Source organism: Motacilla alba, chromosome Z, assembly GCF_015832195.1.
Source record: "Motacilla alba alba isolate MOTALB_02 chromosome Z, Motacilla_alba_V1.0_pri, whole genome shotgun sequence".
In the NCBI taxonomy this organism is placed as follows: domain Eukaryota; kingdom Metazoa; phylum Chordata; class Aves; order Passeriformes; family Motacillidae; genus Motacilla; species Motacilla alba.
The window spans coordinates 75,513,104-75,532,539 of NC_052046.1; the positions used below are offsets into that span (position 1 = coordinate 75,513,104).

General features: G+C 41.4%; 1 protein-coding gene across 3 annotated transcripts in view; it reads left to right on the forward strand.

Moving 5' to 3' along the window:
* Nucleotides 1-19,436, forward strand: part of MELK (maternal embryonic leucine zipper kinase) — an 82,639-nt gene that overhangs the window by 13,356 nt on the left and 49,847 nt on the right. For 2 of the 3 annotated variants that reach the window (XM_038125687.1, XM_038125689.1), the window contains exons 13-17: nt 3,139-3,364; nt 5,087-5,180; nt 5,641-5,809; nt 10,017-10,120; nt 11,242-11,415. In XM_038125687.1, the coding sequence (XP_037981615.1) occupies nt 3,139-3,364; nt 5,087-5,180; nt 5,641-5,809; nt 10,017-10,120; nt 11,242-11,415 (767 nt within the window). Of the gene's footprint in view, nt 1-3,138; nt 3,365-5,086; nt 5,181-5,640; nt 5,810-10,016; nt 10,121-11,241; nt 11,637-19,436 lie in introns of those variants that run through there. The other variant, XM_038125690.1, reaches the window with a different exon arrangement.

Sequence of the window (19,436 nt, forward strand, 5' to 3'; positions counted from 1 at the left end):
TGGGCATTAAGGAGTTCAGTTGTCTCATTAACATGATATAGCAAGCTAGGCTGCTTCTCTGCATTGGCTCTACTGGAATAGCCATCTGTGAGGATTTGATGCATCAGGTGTCGCTCTGAATTCCTCCTTGTTAATGGGCTCAAATCCCCTCTTTTGTGGCCTGGATGATTCCAGATGTTTTTTTGTGATGACGAAATGTACTCTCTATCTGTTTTTTTCTACCTTGAGGGTTGCATTTGGTAAGGGAAATCTTTTGATACCTCATGATATGTCACCTGGGGAGTGTTCTCTGAGATGACATAGGCACTATGAGAGCTGGTGATCAAATCAGAGAGCGTCTTCCCTTTCTCATCTGTAGCACTTGAGAACATAATCCTAGAGAGGAAGCTGTTTACTTTGAGTAAAGGAAATGTGTTGCTGCTGTTTTTCTGATGATTGGGATTCTGAAGTAGTTTTGTATATCTTAGGGGAATTTCTATTCCTGTAGTTTGGTAGTGATAGGGTCTTTCAGAACATGGCTAGAGTTGCTAAACTCCTTGTAATGTTGGATACAATATGCAAATATATGTGACATCAGCGATATTAGTCTATTTGACAAATTTCAAAGCATTCAGTGGAGTTGCAGACTTGTATAAGCTGTTTCCCTTTGAGACAAAACATCTGTGAAATGGTCTGAGTGTGCTGCTTTCTGTGTTAGAGGCAAGCACTCAGAATAAATACTTTATGTATCTGATTCAGTTGTGTGTAAATCGTTTCAGTTCACCCATACAGCTTTTTTGATATGAGAATTCTAGGACTGCTAGAGCTGCATAATAGATCATGAATCGTAAGTGTTCCTGAATATGCATAATGTGATTTCTGTGATCACGGTGGGTTAGCCTTCTACACTCTTAATGATTAAGGCAGAGGTTCACTAGGTTCAGTTGTGCTGAACTGTTAAGCTACTTCATCTCTAGTGATGTCCAAGGTAAACTGGCAAATGCTACTAATTAACATATGCATTATGCCTTCCCAGATGATGGTGAAATTCATGTCTACAATTCATTGCTACAATACAGCAATCCGTTAGTCCTCCTGCAGTGCTCAAAACACATTTAACTTGCCTGTGTGTAGCTTCTGGGTGAACATCAACAGAATTTGCTGAAACACCCAGCTAGCAAAGCTCTCTACCCAGAATTTGCTGAAACACCCAGCTAGCAAAGCTCTCTAGCCGGACCTGCTCTAATGTGAAGACAACAAGGCAAACAGAACCTTTTACTTAGCCATTTTTGAATTTGGTGGCACAAGCTTGTACATAATACCACTTGACTTCAAGCAGTTTGATATAGAAGCATATTGCAAAATAGTCACCATGCCATGAATTACATCTAGAACACAGCAGCTGAGGTATCTAATCATACATTCATGTTTAATGGAATGTGATTTAAACTACAGTATCAGGTTCTTGTAGTTAGCAACCCTCTGGTAAGGGCTTTTGAGTAAGGCATCATACAAGCTCTAGAGCTTATCAGACAGCTCTCTATTCCAGTAGTAATGAGAGATCTGCTCATTGTGATATCCTTGATCATGGGGCAACAGAAAGTTACCTACCAGCAGAACATAGGTTACTAAAATGTCATCCATTCCAGCTTTTTATAATGGTGTCCATTTCAGCCGCAGACTGACACTTTAAAATGACTGTGTACAGTTTCACTGTAATGGTATGAAGTAAGTCCTTGGGAAGAGTTTCCTATAAGTAGCAAAAAGGTGTTAGAGACTAGGGATGCTTTGATATATACCTGCTTGTATGTCGTGTGAACCATGACGGTTTGCAACCATGGCTGAAGTTACAAATCTCTTGATTTAATAACTGACAACTTTTGGGGAGGGCAGAGCTACCCATCAGATGAAGGGTTCCAAATGCTAGTTCCAATTAGTGTTGTGGATTCAGTAGTCATATGTTTTGGATACATGCGTTTACCTTTATCCAGCCCCTTTCAAATGTTACTCCATTCTTCTCTTGGATTCTTTCCAAATTATTCCTAGGACTTTGGGTAAAAGGAGGTTGTGGTCCAAGCCTTGAATTCAAAGGTGGCTATTTTTGTGGGTTGCTTCTCTTCATGACACTGGTCAAGAAAGAGATTTGGCAACGGTGCTTTGAGAATAGTTTCCCATGTGCTTTTGATACCAATGACAAATCTACAACAACAACATTAAGGTCATATTATAAAATCTAAGTCGCCATCATGGGAACTTTCATTATTAGGAACTTAGACAGAAATTAGATTAAGAGTTTAATGGCAGTCTTTTCTGATGAAAAATCTTACTTTTAAGAGTGGAGTGGAATCTCAAATGAATATTTCTTTCCAGTCTCAAAAAACTGTGAAGATATGCCAGAATGCAGTGAAGTACTATGAGCATTTGTATTCATGGAATTTACAGATACAACTTCACTGTTTGAAGAATCTCTGTTAGAAAAATCTGATATAAATACTAATGGACTGAAGCAGGTGTTTGATATGATGTTCTCAATCCAAAAGATCTTCTTTTCATTGTACATAAAAATTACTGGGTATGGAAATGTTTGGTAGACCCTAGCCTAGGGGAGTTACAAATGGAATGAAGAAGTGTTTTAAATATACAGCTGAACATACATTGTGCCTTCCTCTAGCTGTAGGTAATTTGACTAAAACTTGGGCTTTGATCATCTAGATAATGAGTAAATAAGGATTTTAAAACCAACAGGAAAAAAATAAGGTGCAACAAACAAGGTCTCAGACCTAGGCTACAGCTGGACAAGTCTCTGAAGAAGTGCAGCCTCTCTATATTGGACAAGAAAATAAAATGAAGCAAGTAAAATTTTACAATTAAGCCAAATGGAAATTCCTAGCTGTGCTTAGATGAGCTGATGAGGAATAGCCTTAAATGTGCAAGCTAAAGAATCTAGAAGAGCTGGTAAAGAAGCGGCAAATTACTTGCAAACCTTATGAGCAAGTTGTAGAGGGAATCAGAAGTATTAAAGAGTTTTTAACAATTGCTCTACAGTCAAGCGTTGTAGGATATTTTTACCCTGCTTCAGAATTACCCTGCTTCATGTTCCTGAATGTGATCAGAATACAGCAAAGGATGGCTTTTTTCTTTTTTTTACATCTCTTGCAGCATTCAAGGCCTGATGCCCAACTGGAGGATATGGAATTCACACTGTCAACTCCAGTGACAAGAAAAGTAGCACCAAAGAAGCATAAAAACAAAGAGAATGTTGAGACAGTGTCAGCTTTAAGAAATGAAATGCCCTTTGCACTTCCTGCTCCTAAGACTCCTCTTGCAAAGAGTCAGATTGAGACACAGGTAGAAGCCATTCCCCTCAGGGCACCTGCTTTCAAAGGTATGTGGAATGTAACTAATGAAAGCTTAGAACATATATGTTGCTCGGGAATTAGTGAAACTCAAATATAAGCACAATATTTCTTCATCCAATACATCTCTTCTGGAACACTTAAATTTTTTTTCCCTATGTACAACCCAGTTTCTTCTAATACATCTGATAGGATGCTGCAAGATTTTTAACCATCAGGGCATCTTACTTGTATTGCCACTCACAATTATCATGTGTGAGCCCCTTTTGGAGTACCCAAACAAGGAGCCAAGCACTGTGTTGGTAAAGCTTGCACCTGGTTCCACTTTTCCATGAAGGCTGAGCTTGCAGTTTCCTCAACACTGTTTTTCCTTTGTGATTACCTTGAATGAAAATAAAAGCATACTTTTAAAAATTAAAGCATACTGCTTTAATTGCTGGTTCTAAGAGAAATCTAGCTTTTGGATTTCTTATGGTTGCATATCAACATTTTCATAGGGGCAGTCCAGTATAGCAGTGAAAATACTCCTGTTAACTACATGTAGGTCTTGCAGCTATGCAATAGGCCACAGAAATCTGTATAAATTATGTCAGCTTTTCTGAGTTACCAGAATTTTCTGTCATCAGCCCATCTAGTCATGAACATATCCATCCCATATGTTCATTACAATTTAGCTCAATGATTACCATTAAAATTTTGGTGTTGATTCTGTAAATGCTAACTCTGTCCTTCAAATGCCAAAGGCTCCTTGCAATAGGAGACTCTTTCATTTCAGGTGCTAAGAAGCTTTGTTCAGGAACAGTAAGTCTTTGCAGGCTGATTTGAGGAATAAGGGATTTTGAACATAATGCTATTTAATGAGATCATTCATAAAGAATAGCAATACAAAAACTAATTTATGAGTTTGCCTTGATTGTACATAAACTTGTAATGTCTGACATCTGTGTATGTCCAAAACCAAAAGAGATCCTGTCCAAAATGGGAAATGTAGAAACACTTCTAGCTCTTTTATTTAGTGACATTTCTGAGGATTAAACAAAGAAAGCTAATACTTTGTTGCATTGAAAGATCTTTGATTCAGGAAATAGAAAAATGGAAGAATCCACTGGAAATTTTGAGATTGTTTGTCTGGAGACAGGTGCAATTCTGTAGAGAGCTGAAACTTTGAACATTGAAGTTGGGTTTAATTGTGACAACTTATTTGCTGACAGTTTCGCTTGGTGGTTTCTCCTGCGCCTTTAAAACCATGCTCTGCAAATACTGACTTTTTAGACTGTTGTGTGGCATGTACATTGTATATTAAACAATGTATTTTATACTATTTTTATATTATTTTTATACTACATAATATACTATTGTATATTATGACTTTGTAAACTTACACCCTTCAAATAAGGCAAACAGATCACTGAAGAGCGCAGCTAGTCAATGCAGTGGATTGCTCCATATTTATTCATGGACCAGCAACAGAGCAAGAAAGCAAATGTAGTCCTCAAATTTCTAATATTGAACTCCAGTGGTTACTCCTAAGGTTTGACTTGTAGAGCCCTGGGGAAATCAGTGACAGTTTTAATTTGTAGAGTAGAGGTAGTATTTAAAACATATTTTATAATTCCCAAAATATAGACCTGAGATAGAAAAGGAGGTCTGGTGTTAGAACTAAGTTATTACTAATGAAAAATCATCAGTGAAGAAAAGAAGATCCTTTTACACAAAGACATATCTGGTTTGGCTTGGACATTTTCTTTCAGAGAGTCAGTTCACTGCAGTCACCCCAATTAAGAAACCTGCTAACCCAACAAATGCAGATGAATTGGCAGCAGCTGAGATTCTTCTTGAAAGAAGGTAAGTATCCAGTTGTTTGTGTACATTCCTGATTTAGAGCAGGACTACCTTAATCCGTACCTGGGAAGACCTACCTTCCTGCCTGGGAAGACCTGTCACAACAGCAAGCTGCTGTTCCTATTCTTTCAGTAAAAACCTTTCTAAAACCTCTTTTTACAGTCACTAGAAAATAATGAAGGTACAGAAAAGTTTTAAAATATATGTAACTATGTAACTCAATATCATCTATTTTTCATAATGTAGGTGCCTTCTTATTCCAGGTCTCCAAAGGTCTGCAATTTCTAGATACATCTCTGGGTTTAAACTTCAACAGACTTTCAAACAGAAACTCCTATAATACATTGCACTTGATTTCATTTTCTTTGTTCTGTCATGTCTGGTAATATTTTAGTGACATCTTTGAAATAATAGGTTTTTAGCACTGAGGGAAAAATAACAGATTAATTTATTCATGTAACAGGTGTCAGTCAGTGGAATTAGATCTCAACCTTGCACATGTGGATAGCAGCCAAAAGAAGAGAAAAGCTAAAATATTTGGAAGTCTTGAAAGAGGCCTAGATAAAGTGATCACAATGCTTACACCAAGCAAGAAGAAAAGATGCACTAGAGACTGTCCAAGGAAACTTAAGGTATGGTTGCTGCAAAGGTCTTACATAAAGCAAGTATTATTATAATATTAAGTAATTATATTAGTTAATGTATTAATTGTTATCTTACAATAATTATGATTGAAAACATCCAGTAGCTTCAGAAACAGTTTTGTGAAAGCTTCTGTGGCCTGTCTTGCCTGAATTCTACAGTAAAATGCTCTTACAGTATTGCTGATAACAAGACAGTGCTCCACTTACCACTTGCAGTTTGTCTGGGTTCAGGCAACAGATCCAGGGAGCAGTTTGGCCCTTGCTGCTTATAGCCCATCTAAACCAAATGTGAAGGAAGCAGCATGGTTTGAAAGGAGAACTACTGGCTAGTTTTTAATCATGTTATTTGTATAGATATCTCTCACTAAAAGCCTTTTCTCCTTCTACTGGAGAAAAGGCACAAAGTGTGCACAGGTTGATGGCCGGTTGTGACAGGTAGGTGAATAACAAGAGACAGTTAGCAGGCCGTACTGAACTGAGGGGCTGAAATGGGCATAGTTGTCGCTTCAATACCATCCACCTACAATGGATACCACTGAGCAGGAGACACCTTGAGCCTTTGTGACCCAAAAAACAGTGCTCCAATTCAAGTTCCACCCTCCAACATTCAGACTGAAAACACATATAATGCTTTAAAGGTTTTAGATGTCCACAGGCAAGGTTACCACAAAAAGAAACATTGAGTGCTTGCAGTGGGTGACTCTCTATTAAAGGGCACAGAGACACCCATCTGCTTGCCTGATAAAGAGTCATAAGAAGTTTGCTGCCTACCACGTGCTAGGATCCATGATGTTGCTGAGAGGGTACCCCAACTTCTCAAGAGCATGGCAGCTACCTGCTACTACCTTATCAGGGGTAACAAGTGATGCTGCAAGCTAAACAACAGACAGGATCAAGGAGGTGAGGCAGGTAAAAACATTGGTGCCCAAGTCATCTTCTCATAGTGAGAGAAAAGGGGACAGCCAGAAGCAAATGCATAGTGCAGATCTGGCTTCATGGCTGGTGCCATGGGGAAGGTTTTGCCTTTTATAACAATGTGTTGTACTTCAATGATTGTAGCCTGTTAAGCACAGATGGGATGGATCCACCTATCTAAAGTGGGCAAGAGACTCTTTGGCAGCCCCCTGGTCAATTTGGACAGACAGGCTTTGGACTCAGGAGTGGGGTTCAAAATGGTATGCTTGTGTCATTACTTCCTTCTTGATTGGTGATTAGGTCATACCAAGCAATTCAGTGACAGGTGTTTCTTGGCTGCCTCTCAAGATGAAGATCAAAGGGCAAACTGCGCTGAGAGTGTGATTGCTCTTACACCTGTTCTGTGCAACCCAGTTGCTTGATTACCTCTATGAAATGCCGGGACAAAAACATGAACAGCATGGGGAATAAACAAGAACTAAAAATCGAAGTGTGGTCACAGGGCCATGATCTCAGTGCAATGGCAGAATACAGTGGAATAGCTTATGTGACTGAAATGTGTCAGGGTTGGCCAAGTCAGTGCGATGAGGTAGTGAAGTTGCTCATTATGTAAGAGACCAATTGTAACTTATTGAGCTCTACCCAGGGACAGGTGAATGAGGTGAGAATTTAAGGGAAAGGTTAAAATAGGTAAAATAGTGTTGCAGGTGTTTACTATAATACACCTGATCAGAGGGAGGAAGTTGATGAGCCTTTCTGTGGACAGATGGAAGTAGCCTCATGATTACAGGCCCTGGTTCTCATGGGGGACTTCAACCACTCTGATTTGTTGGAGGAACAACACAGCACAGCATACACAGTCCAGGAAGTTTCTGCAGATTATTGAAAATAACTTTTTGACACAAGTGGTGGAAAAGCCAACAAGGAAAGGTGTGTTTCTGAACCTTGTACTAACAAAGCAGGAGGGACTGAGTGAAGATGTGAAGGCTGTAGTGACCTTCACTGTAATGACCATGAGATAATGGAACATGGGATCTGTGTGATGGAAGCAGAGTGGTAATAGGACTAGAACCCTAACCTTCTAGAGAGTTAACTTCAACTTCTTTGAAGATCTACTTAGAGGAATCCCATGGGATGGGGCTTCAGAAGAAAAGGGAGTCCAAGACAGCAGGTCAGCAGCACTACTTCCAAGCTCAGATCCAGCATAGCCCTGTGATAAAGAAGTTACACACAGGGAGTAGGAGATCTACATGAATGAGCAGGGAGTTTCAAGAGAACCTCAAATGGAAGAAAGAAATTTATGATACAGGGAAAAAGGGACAGGCCATGTAGGAAGAGTAGGAACGTTGTCAGAATATGCAGGAATGCAACTAGGAAGATTAAGGCCCACTTGGAATTGAGCCTGGCAAGGGATATCAATGAAAATAAGAATGTATTCTATAAGTACATCATCAGCAAAAGTAAGATAAGGGCAAACACGGGGATGCTGTTGAATCAGATAGGTTTCCTGGTAATGAAAGGTACAGAAGAGGGAAGGCAGAATTACTGCAGGCCTTTTTTGCCTCAGTCTTTAAGCTGGGCATCTGGCTGATCCACTTGGAGGCTGTGATGTCATTCAAGTGGGAACTTGATAGGCTGGAAAGCTGGGCAGAGAGAAACCTAAGGAGGTTCAAGAAGGGCAACCACAGGTCCTGTGCCTGGGGAAGAATAACCCCAAGCACCAGAACAGATTGGGAGTGACCCAAAAAAGACCAGCTTTGTGGGGAAGGACCTAGGGGTGCTGGGGGATGGCAAGTTGACCATGAGCTGACAGTGTCCTGCGTACCAGGAGGGCCAGTAGGATCCTGGAATGCATCAGAAAGAGTCTGGCCAGGGACAGGTCAGGGAGGGGATCCTGCCCCTCTGCCCTGCCCAGGTGAGGCCACATGTGGAATGCCGTGTTCAGTTCTGGGCTCCAGATTCAAGAAAGACAAGGAGTTGCTGTAGACGGTCCAGCAGAGGCCATAAAGATGATTAAGAGGCTGGAGCATCTCTTTGAGGAGAGGCTGGGAGCTGAGCCTGTTTAGTCCAAAGAAGAGAAGGCTGAGAGGGGATCTTGTCAATCCATATAAATACCTCAAAGGGGTGTCAAAGGATGGTGCCAGACTCTTTTCAATAGTGCCCAGTGATAGGCTTAGGAGCAGTGGCCATAAAATAACCTCATGTTCAACCTCAACATGAGGAAGAGCTTCTTAACATTGAGGGTGGCAGTGCACTGAAACAAGCTGCCCAGGGTGATCATGGAATCTCCCTCCCTGGAGACATTCTAAGCCCACCTGGATACATTCCTGTGAAACCTGCTTTAGGGGACCCTGACTTGACAAGGGGATTGGGTTGCATGATCTCCAGAGGTCCCTTCCAACCCTAGTGATTCTGTATACATCGTTCAAATGCAACTTAAATACTTCAGAAGCTATACAAGCTTCTAAATCTTCAGGCAACATGTTTGAAAAACATAATTACCATGAAAGAGGGCAGGTTGTTTATCAAGGCATAAGCAGTTGTGTAAGCCAATGATGTGTCCCTTCAACTGATTGGCTGCTGGGATGCCTACTACACACTGAGAGCTGTCTGTCAATCATGCACATTCAGGACAAGATATTGGGCTACAAACCTGACCAGCTGATCAGATAAGAGTCTAGACTGTACAAATAATCCAGGAAGCTGACCAACTGGAAGCTATATTCTTTCTCTAAATGCCTTTAGTCTCCTGCTTCAGTTTCTCTTGTCTATAGTCTATGCAAAATTCCTGAAGCATGTCTAGAGACACTGGGCTACAGTATGGCAAGACAGTGTTACAGCAGTTATGTCACAGAGCTGTGTACATTTAAATCCAAATAAAGACCACAAGAAGCACTCTTCTACTGACTTTGCATCCTCAAACTATGTTACTTTTTCAAGCTTTTTTTCAGTCTTGTCTTCTCTCAGTTGCTTCTGTGACTTCAGAATCCAGATACAGGACATGTTGTAACCTCTCTTCTCTACACATGAAAAGTTGCCCTGTGCTTTGCCTGCTCCTTGTTATCAGAAGCACACTGTCTCAGCTTTTGTCCATTTCCCAGCTCTGGATCATACAGCAGGGTGATAGTATTGGGATGTTGAAGCATTTGTCACCATGGTTAGCTGTTCTGAAACTTCCTTAGTGAAAACTTTTTGCAATGTCTTCAGTTTTAGGAGAGAGATTTTTATTTTTTTATTCCTTGTTTTAAAAAGCTGATGTTACTTTTAATGTTACTTTTAGGCACACTGTAACATTACCACCACTCATCTGCTGAATCCAGATGAACTGTTGAATGAAATAATTATTGTTCTTTCAAAGAAGCATGTGGAATACGTTCAGAAGGGGTAAGTGTAAAATATGATTAGTTCAACTTGTATTTGTCTAAATGGTTGCTAATCCAGTCCTTAAAAAGCAAAGTATTTAAACTTAGTTTCTTGACCCTATTGTAAAATAATCTTTATAGAAAGCGTACAAAGCACTAAATAAATATATGCAATAAAACATGCCCAAACAGTGCAAAACTATGTTAAGTGTGTTCTAGCAGAGCTGTTGCACCAACAGGTTTAAACCAATAGTAGTAGGGTAACACTTAGGAAAAAATCACATCAGCCATCTCATGTGAAATTTTAAATACCAAAAGTTGTTTTAGCTACAGTCACATGAACAAATGGGACAATTTTGGAAAATAGTGTAGATACCTATTAACTCTCATTCTTGGCAGTTAAAAAACATTAGCCTTTAGGCAAGAGGTCAGTAGGTTTTAAAATGTGTGCAGAAGCCATACAGCTTTTTGTGGATTATTTGAATTTGTACTGTTTACTAGCTACACTAAGCTACTGATTGCTTAGATTGGTTCTTACTTGGTTCTTACTTTTGATCAAACTGAAAGACTATTTCCTGAGTTCCCAGTGTATGAAATAACCATTGTGCCCACTTTTCAATATGCATTTTCTCAAGTTCTTGAGTATTTCAGCGTTGGGTATTGGTAGAACATCAGAGTATACATCAACCTCTAATGCATTTCCAAACTCATAATATGGAAGGATGCTAGATTGCACAGCAGCACCTGCTTCCATTGTAATCATTCAAACTCTGCATTCTGTTTTTCCTATTTTCACACCAGCTGAGCTGCAGCCAACAGAGAGGAAAGTGTTCTTGTCTAGGAAAACCATGGTAACTTTCCATCACTCCAGCTCTGAGGAGAGGGGCCTTTGGCTAGCAGAGGTTCATGTGGCAGTGTAGGACATTGATGCTGTATATTGGTCCTAGGGCATAATAATAAATATGGTGCCCTGACACTACAACATTTACAAAGCTCCCAGGTAACTAAATTGTGGACTGTTTCACAATATTCTGAACAGCAATGGGGTATTTTATTTAAAGTGCTTCTATTGATTTAAAATAGCATTGCAAAACAAATATGAAATGGTTCAACAATTATTCTGTTTTCCCTTCTGTTTTACAGTTATACCTTGAAATGTCAAACACGGTCAGATTTTGGTAAAGTAACTATGGAGTTTGAGTTAGAAGTATGTCAGCTCACTAAGCCTGAAGCAGTGGGTATCCGGCGACAACGGCTTAAAGGTGATGCCTGGGTCTACAAGAGGCTGATAGAAGACATCTTATCTAGCTGCCAAGTGTGAGTGGCAGAGTCTTTTATCACGATGTTTTAGAAAGGTCTTTTCAGACAAGTAATTCTTTCTCACAGTCACAGCTATATGTGAAAAATCTGTCGTCTTGGGTTTTTAACTATCCCTCCTTGTATATATTCCTTCCGTATGCTTCCTTTAATATTAGGTTTGTAATAAATGTTCTTCAACTGCAATGTTTCAGAAGCAAAAATCTGTAAGGCGTTCCCTTGCTTACATACTTTTCACATATCTGGGTTTAAAAAGTACTCGTTTTATGTGCTGAAGCTTATTGTGGGATGTCTTCAGTTATCAAGTGCATGGTGCACAGTAATAGTCATTTGCATAATTCTCTTCCTGTCTCTGCTTAAGTAGGATTTATTGAGATCATTAACTAAGTCACAGCTGTGGTTCCCAGAGTTACACTATATGCTCAGTGTTGTACAAAATAGGATGGGCTTCAGTAAATGTGAAGTCAAGAGTGCTAGGATTTAAACTGATCCCATATAAAGCATTGCACTATCTTGTTACGAAGCCTCAGTGATGCTTAACAAGCCTGTGCACTTTTTGATGCTCTTGTGTTAATGTGATGATAGGAGGATCTCTGAAGAACACCACCACCTTTGAACTGTTCTGAGAAGGGATTTGTCAGCCAACTGTCTGCAAGGAATTCAGTGACACCTTTAAGAGAACTTAAGCACTAGAAATAAAACTAGAAATATGCAGAACAAAGCAAGAACATCTAAGAGTTGGTTGGGGGGTTGCTATCATATCTTAAAAACAGATGCATATCTCCCTATGCTTTTGCTGGGTGCTGTGTGGAGTGTTTAATTCTGCCTTTAGTTGTGCTACACCACAGCAGAAACCACACCAGGCCAATCCTAAGCAGCAGCAGCGGGAGGATACATGCTGCAGCCTTTCTCTATGTGATGACATTCAGTAATACCTAGACAAGTTGACAGTGTGCTGAAGCTTTTTTTTAAACAGGAGTTAACTGCCATTTGCTGCATGTAAACCTCACATTATTGCTCCTTAGCTAAAGCCTGAGGCACATCCACCAAAGGGTTGGGTGGGTGAGAGGGCTGAGCATTGCTGGAAGCTTGTGTGGACAAACATGAGATCTGGCTGCTTATGAAAGCTGTCTGCTTGTTCTCTGTGACCATTACCTCAGGAACTGGAGGGTTATTTTTTCTGTATCAAGATAGAAATATCCATCAATTTTGTTTCCAGTGCCAGGTTGTCCAGTTGCTGCTTTATAGACAAGTAAAGGAATAGGAACATTTTTAGCAGATTTCAAGAAAAAGAAATGTTGGGAAGGAAGAAGAGCAAAGAGAGAACTGCTGCTCCTCGAAGTGCTTCTGGTCAAGAACATTTTAGGTGCAGAAAGACCTAGTAGGAAAAGCGGGACAACATGAACAATGACACAAACCCACCAGAGAGATGGTAGGAGAGGTAGTAATGAGAGCCAGGGATGGCTGGTCACATTAATTGATAAGAAGGCGTGGAACATGATCATGTTCACTTTGGAAAGGTTATCTAATCAAGGACCTTGTCAAATGGGATACTAAGGAAAAGGAAAGTCAGGAAAGTGAAAGTCAGAAATTAAAATTGAGGGATGCAAATCTGACAGGCAGTCCTGCAAGAGGAGTAGGACTTGATGGTTATGATTCCCTTCAACTTGACACATTTTATGTCTAGTCTGTGACAGAAAGACAACAAAACAACCCTGTCAATCACAGCAAGTGCAGGGGCTCTGGGGAAACTGCATCAAAACAGAACTTTGCACTGAGTGAGTCTGGAATCTTGAGGGTCTGGGGTGTTGCGAGTGCTGGTGCATTGGTGCCAGCTGATGGGGCAATGCACAGAGGTCTCAGCCTGCTGCTGGCTATGCCCTCCCCATACTAGGTCTGTACATTGCCCAGCAAACGAGAAATTGAACCAGCAAGAAAGTGGGAGGCCTCAGATCTGGGCAGGCGTGTCACATGGGCAGAGGGTGGGTGCTGGTTTTGAGGGGGACACAGAAGCCCAGAGTAAGCCCATGGGCCAGTGTGCAAGTGCTGCATGCTTACAGTGAGCACCACACTGAACCAGATGGTAAGCAGGGGACCCATATGGGGTCAGTGTGTCAGGGTCCGGAATAGGTTCTGGGGTACCCCTGACTTATGCCTGTGCTGTGGTAGGCAACTATGCTCTTGATATTCATTAACTGCTAGTGTTGAAGTGTGAATAGTGACGCCATTCCTCCTGCCAGTGCAGGAGATCTCATATGTAGTGTGTGACTGGCACATTAATTAAAGATTTGTGTTGGTAAAAGCGGAGCCAGCCTATTTTTCTAATAAATTGGTACTTAAAGATTCACATCAGCACTCAAATACTTTCAGTATTCCTAGCTGCAACGTGACACTCCTGTTTGGCTTCTGCATGCTGAAATTTGAATCTGCTAAATATCAGTTATCAGTTAGAAATCAGCTAAAACTGTCGGTGGAGCAGCTGAGGATTGTAGCTGATGTGTATCTGGAGTGCTGCAGTATCATGTGATCTCTGACTTTCCTTGCTTTCTTTTTTCAATACAAACTTCTCCTGAAGAATTTGGCTTCTGCCTGGAATTTGATCAAAATGAAGAAAGGATAGAAGATGGAAGGGCTGTGAGAAGGAGGCATATTGATAGCGGTTTCACTAATAAATAGCATGACGTGTTTTAAATCACCAGTCGCAGTCATCAAGCACAAGGGCTGAGGAACTGAAACATTTACTTGCCTTTGCATTCCTTGAGTTTTAAATTCAGGAATGACTACAGAAGTATCCTGTAATACCCCAGCTGCCACTGCTCAAAAGCCCATTCTCTGTGTGTAACTATCTTCTCCCCTCGGTGACAAAACTGATGTTGTAAACAGACAAGAAGTAATTAGGATGTCTTGTTCATTCTTTTTAAGCTAAAGATCACTGATTTGATTCACATTGTCTTAATAGCTTTGATGTGTGAAATAAGGTTCTTCTTCATAGGCTACCATCCTCACTTTTTTACTAATATTCCTTGCTGTGAATCCATAACATTTGGTGATAGGAATTAGAAAACAGGCAAGAAACAGGAATCAGGTAGCCTTTTTTTTTTTTTTTTTTTTAAACCAAACTTCTGCTACTATATCACTAATTTTTTTTTACTAACATTGCTGGAGATCTATTTCCACCTGACCTCAGTATTACTGGCAGGGCATCTATGTACATACAAATCACAAATGGGATGGGACTGCTGTGGAACGCGTCTCGAGTTGTTTATTTTCCAGCATTAGTCTCAATTCATGGTTATGACAATGGGAAGATGCCAGCAGCTCACATCCCTGGCAGCAGACCAAGAACTCAATGTTACGACTTACTTCATAAGTTTTTCGACTAATCACACAAACCAAAAGCATATTGACAGTAGTTCTATCCAACTACCGTAAGCACACATACCTTTTGTTAAAACAATGCTTGTGTATTTTAAATATACTTGTTTGTAAGTCCTAAAATATAATGCACAGTTCCATTATCAAGCTTAGAACTTCCTAATATCTTGTTAGATATACTTTGCTTAGGGAGTTATTCTAGCCAAACGTTAATACACAGATCATTGTTCTATTTGTCCTTACTTTCTACTTCTTATATAACTTTTCTGCTGACAAATCTTATGGCTATTGCTTAGCTCTAATCGCAATTTGGTTTCTCTGAGGCCTGTCTTTTGCAGCTTTCCCAAAACCCTCTGATTTTAAGGATTCCCACAATTGCCCCTCTCGAAGATAAAAACAAAGATTAACACGTAAAGGAGCTATGTAGATGAGCAGAAGCATGGGTTATGTGCCAAGCTCGTGGAAGCCTTTGCACGGACAAACACAGGGCCAGAAGGTTTGCCTGCATTCACTCAGTCAGGTGGTATAATATCATGGGTATCTGTTAGTCTTTAAAGCATGCTTGCTTTGCTAGTCCTAGGGATGTGTACTAATGTCAGTCCCTTGGAATTTCTTTTGGAATCTAAACTAAATTTACATTTATTATTGTCCTGGTTTGGGCTGGGATCGAGTTTATTTTCTCCCAGGAGCTGGTACAATGCCATGTTTTGGGTTTAGGAGGAGGATGATGTTGGTAACACACAGACATTTTAGCTGTTGCTGAATAGTGCTTAACCTAAGTGAAGGGCTTTCCAGCTTCTCATGCTCTGATAGTGAGCAGTCCAGGGGGCACAAGGATTTGGGAGGGGGCACAGCCAGGATAGCCAAACCCATCTGACCCAAGGGATATCTCCAACCATAGGGTGTCATTGTCAGCATTTAGCCCTGCAGGGATGTGATTTGAAACTGGCCAAATGCCAGGCATCCATGAAAGCCACTCACTCACCTGGGCAGAGGAGAGAAAATTTAATGAAGGGTTCATGACTTGAGGTAAGGACCAGGAAAAAACACCCCAAGAGCAAAACAGGCTCAATTTAGAAGCATTAAGTGAATTTATTACTAACAAAACCAGAGCAGGAAAATGAGAAATAAAATAAGCCCTTAAAAATACCTTTTTCCCCCTAACACTTCTCTCCTTCCAACCAACAGTGAAGGGAGACAGGGGCTGGGGGTCAGCTCATCACACAAGGTTTTCTTCTGCTTGGCTTAGGGCCAGAAGTCATTCTCTCCCTGTGAGACCATGGTCTCCCTTCCCATGGGAGGCAGTTCTCTGAGAATTCCTCCAGTGTGGTTCCCATCTCACAAGCAGCCATCCTCCCAGAATGGCTGTGCTGGGGGGACATTCTTCCATGAGGTGCAGTCCTCCAAGGACAGGCTGCTCCAGTTTGGAAGCAGGGGTCCTTTCTCTTGACCAGGTTTCCCACTGCATCACAGCCTCCTCTGGGCATCTACCTGCTCTGGCGTGTGCACCTTCTCCAAGGGCTGCAGGTGGATCTCTGCATCCTTCATGGATCCCCAAGGGCTGCAGGTGCACAGCTGCTTCACCATGGTTATCACCACAGCCTGCAAAGGAATGTCAGCTCCAGCGCCTGAAGCACCTCCTCCACTTCCTTCTGCATTGACCTTGGTGTCTCCACAGGCTCTCACCTGCTCTTCTATAGCTGAAATTAAAACTGCACCACCACCCTTGTTTTTGATTTCTTCTTAATTATGTTATCACAGAAGCATTACCATCATCTCTAATTGGCCCAGCCTTGGCCAGCAGCATATCCATCCTCACAGCCATCAGGGATTGTTTCTGCCAGACATGGTGGAAGCTTCTAGCAGCTTCTCACAGAAGGCACCTCTGTGGCCTCCACACTACCAAAAATCAGACCATGCAAAATCAACACAGATAAGAAAGAAGGGAGGGACAGCATTTGTATTCTTGAGTTCTGGTTAGGCATGAAAGAGTCTTGTTGTCATGGGTTTGTCTGAGCACCTTCCTGCCCATGGAAAGTGGGGATTTAATTCCTTGATTTACTTTGTTTGTGTGCTTTATCTTTGCCTATTAAACTGCCTTGATCTTAAACCAAGGGTTTTAACTTTTACCCTTCCATTTCTTTCCCCCATCTCACTGAGAGAAAGTGAGCAAGTGGCTGCATGGGTCTGAGTTGTCAGCTGTGATGAAATCATGACAATTGTACATGAACGTTGTCTTGGCATTACCATTATGCTTATCTGTTGATGATGCTACCATTTGTCCAAGTATATGAGTCATTACAACTTACCAATGTATGATTTGTAAGACTGAATTCACCAAACTTTGGGGCCTTATCTTGACTCTCCATTTCGTCATCCCAGTGTTGAGGTGATGTTGGTTCATCTTCTTTCAAAAGCAGGTGGTCCCTATTCTTGTAAGTCCCTGTATGGATTTCATGCAATAGCCATGATCTTTGTTTTTTTTCTACTAGAACTACTGCTTCTAGTACTTTGTACTGTGGATATTCATGTTCTTTCCAATGTACATGTTCTCTGTTTCTCCTTTCTGTTCCTATCCAATCATCTTCAGTTTTGGGTCCATCATGACAAGAAAGATACTTGTCTGTTGATGAGACAGCATCAGTGGCAATTGAGATAGGTCTAAGGGTGAGAGTTAGATTCAGCTGTACAGCGGGGTACCTGATCTCAGGGCTATTCAAACAGCAGCCACCAGCCCCATCCAGACCTGGAAGCCCTTGGCAGCCAACAAGAAAGCAGGGGGCAGTGCCAGAAGCAGCAAGGGAGATTTAAATGGTTCTAGGGAGTGCAGATGATCCAGAATGAGGAGAACAGGAGTGAGCAAATGGGAACATGCCATGTCAGTTTCTATGGACAGGATGAGCTGCTCTTCAGCTCTCTGTGAGCAGCCAATAGAGGCAGATAACAGACCAAATAGTTGGTGAAGGACACAAAGAGATCTTTTCAGCACCAGTCTTAATAGTGTATCCTCTCTCAGGTACATTTTTGGCATGCCACAGAGCTGCTGTAGTTTTGGCATGCCCCTGTAGCTGCTGAAGTCACTGCACCAGCCATGTCAGAGGCTTCCAGACAGCCAGACCTGCTGATGCTCTCCAAGTCTCAGGTTATCAGGAGTGCTGGATGCCTCTCTGTGAGGCTCAATGATTCCTTTTTCAGGTGTTGTCGATGTGCTGCATCACCAGATGAAGAAACAACGAGGGGAAGTGAATACACAGTATTCAAGAGAATGAGAGATTCATGAATACTCAGAGGTGCTACAGCCTAAGGAGTCCTGAACTTCTGTTTTAGTAAAGAGCCAGATGGATTCAGAACACTGTCATGTATCTAGTCAATGGTCTGTTGAACAGGAGAGCTGGAAGACTAGTTATCATGATTCTATTCTAAGGGGAACAGAGGGTTTGATATGGAGCCTGGAGTCAATTTACAGAGAAGTATACTGTTTCCCAGAAGGTCAAGTAAGGGACATTACTGGAAAACTCTCCAGTCTGCTAAGGCTCTCTTATTATCTGTTACTGGTTCATCAAGTCAGCAGTGATGAGACAACAAAGAGAAGTCTGAAAGTAAAAGGAATTTCAGGATCTAGGGATGATTTGTTGAAGGATCAGGACCACAGATCATGTTTTCCATGGTCCTTTCAATACCAAGGAATAATATTCAAAGAAACAATACTCAAAGGTATAGGCAGATCCATCAGATCAACACTGGGCTTTGGGGCTGATATCATTAGAATAATGTTAGGTTTTTGACCATGGGATGGTCTCTACAACACCTGATCTGCTGACATCTGATGGGATGCACATCTCAGAGGGGAAAAGGTTTCTAGCATAGGAACTAGGAGGATTCATCGATAGAGCTTTAAACTAGTTTGGAAGGGGGAAGGGACAAAACCAGGTAGTGAGAGGCAGTGGGGTGATGCACCAAAACTTGAGGAACTGAGCGCTGGTGGGAGGTGTTGGCTACAACAGACCAGAGCTGAAGTGTTTCTGTTCCAACACGCACAGCATGAAAAACAAACAAGAGGAGCATAGATCCTTGGCCCAGTCCCAGTGATTTGACATCACTAGCATAAGCGAAACCTTACCAGGATGAGTCCTGTGATTGAAGTGCCCTATTGAACAGACTCTTTAGGAAGAATAGGCAGGGCAGATGAGGCAGGGGGAGGCGTTGTATGTAACAGAAAGGTTAGAATGCAGAGAGGTCACAATTGACAGTGGCACAGTTGAGAGCCTCTAGGTAGGAATCAAGGGGCACTGAAAGGATGCAGATGTCTCTGTGGGAGTCTACTATAGATCTCCCAGCCTGGACAATAACACCAAGGGAACTAAGGGATACAGAACTAAGGAACTAAGGGTTTCTTCTTTGAGGAACTAAGGGGTGTGTCCAAGTGAGCTGCCCTTGTCCTTTTGAGATACTTCAGCCAGTCAGAAAACAACTGGGAGCATCACACAGTTGGTACAATCCAGGCCTGAAGATTATTAAAACAATTGGATTACAATTTCATATACAAGTACTAGGAGACCTGACTAGGAAAGATGCCCTCCTTGATTTGTTGCTTGTTAACAGAGAGGGTTGCGTGAATGACATGATTGGTGGCTATCTTGCTACAG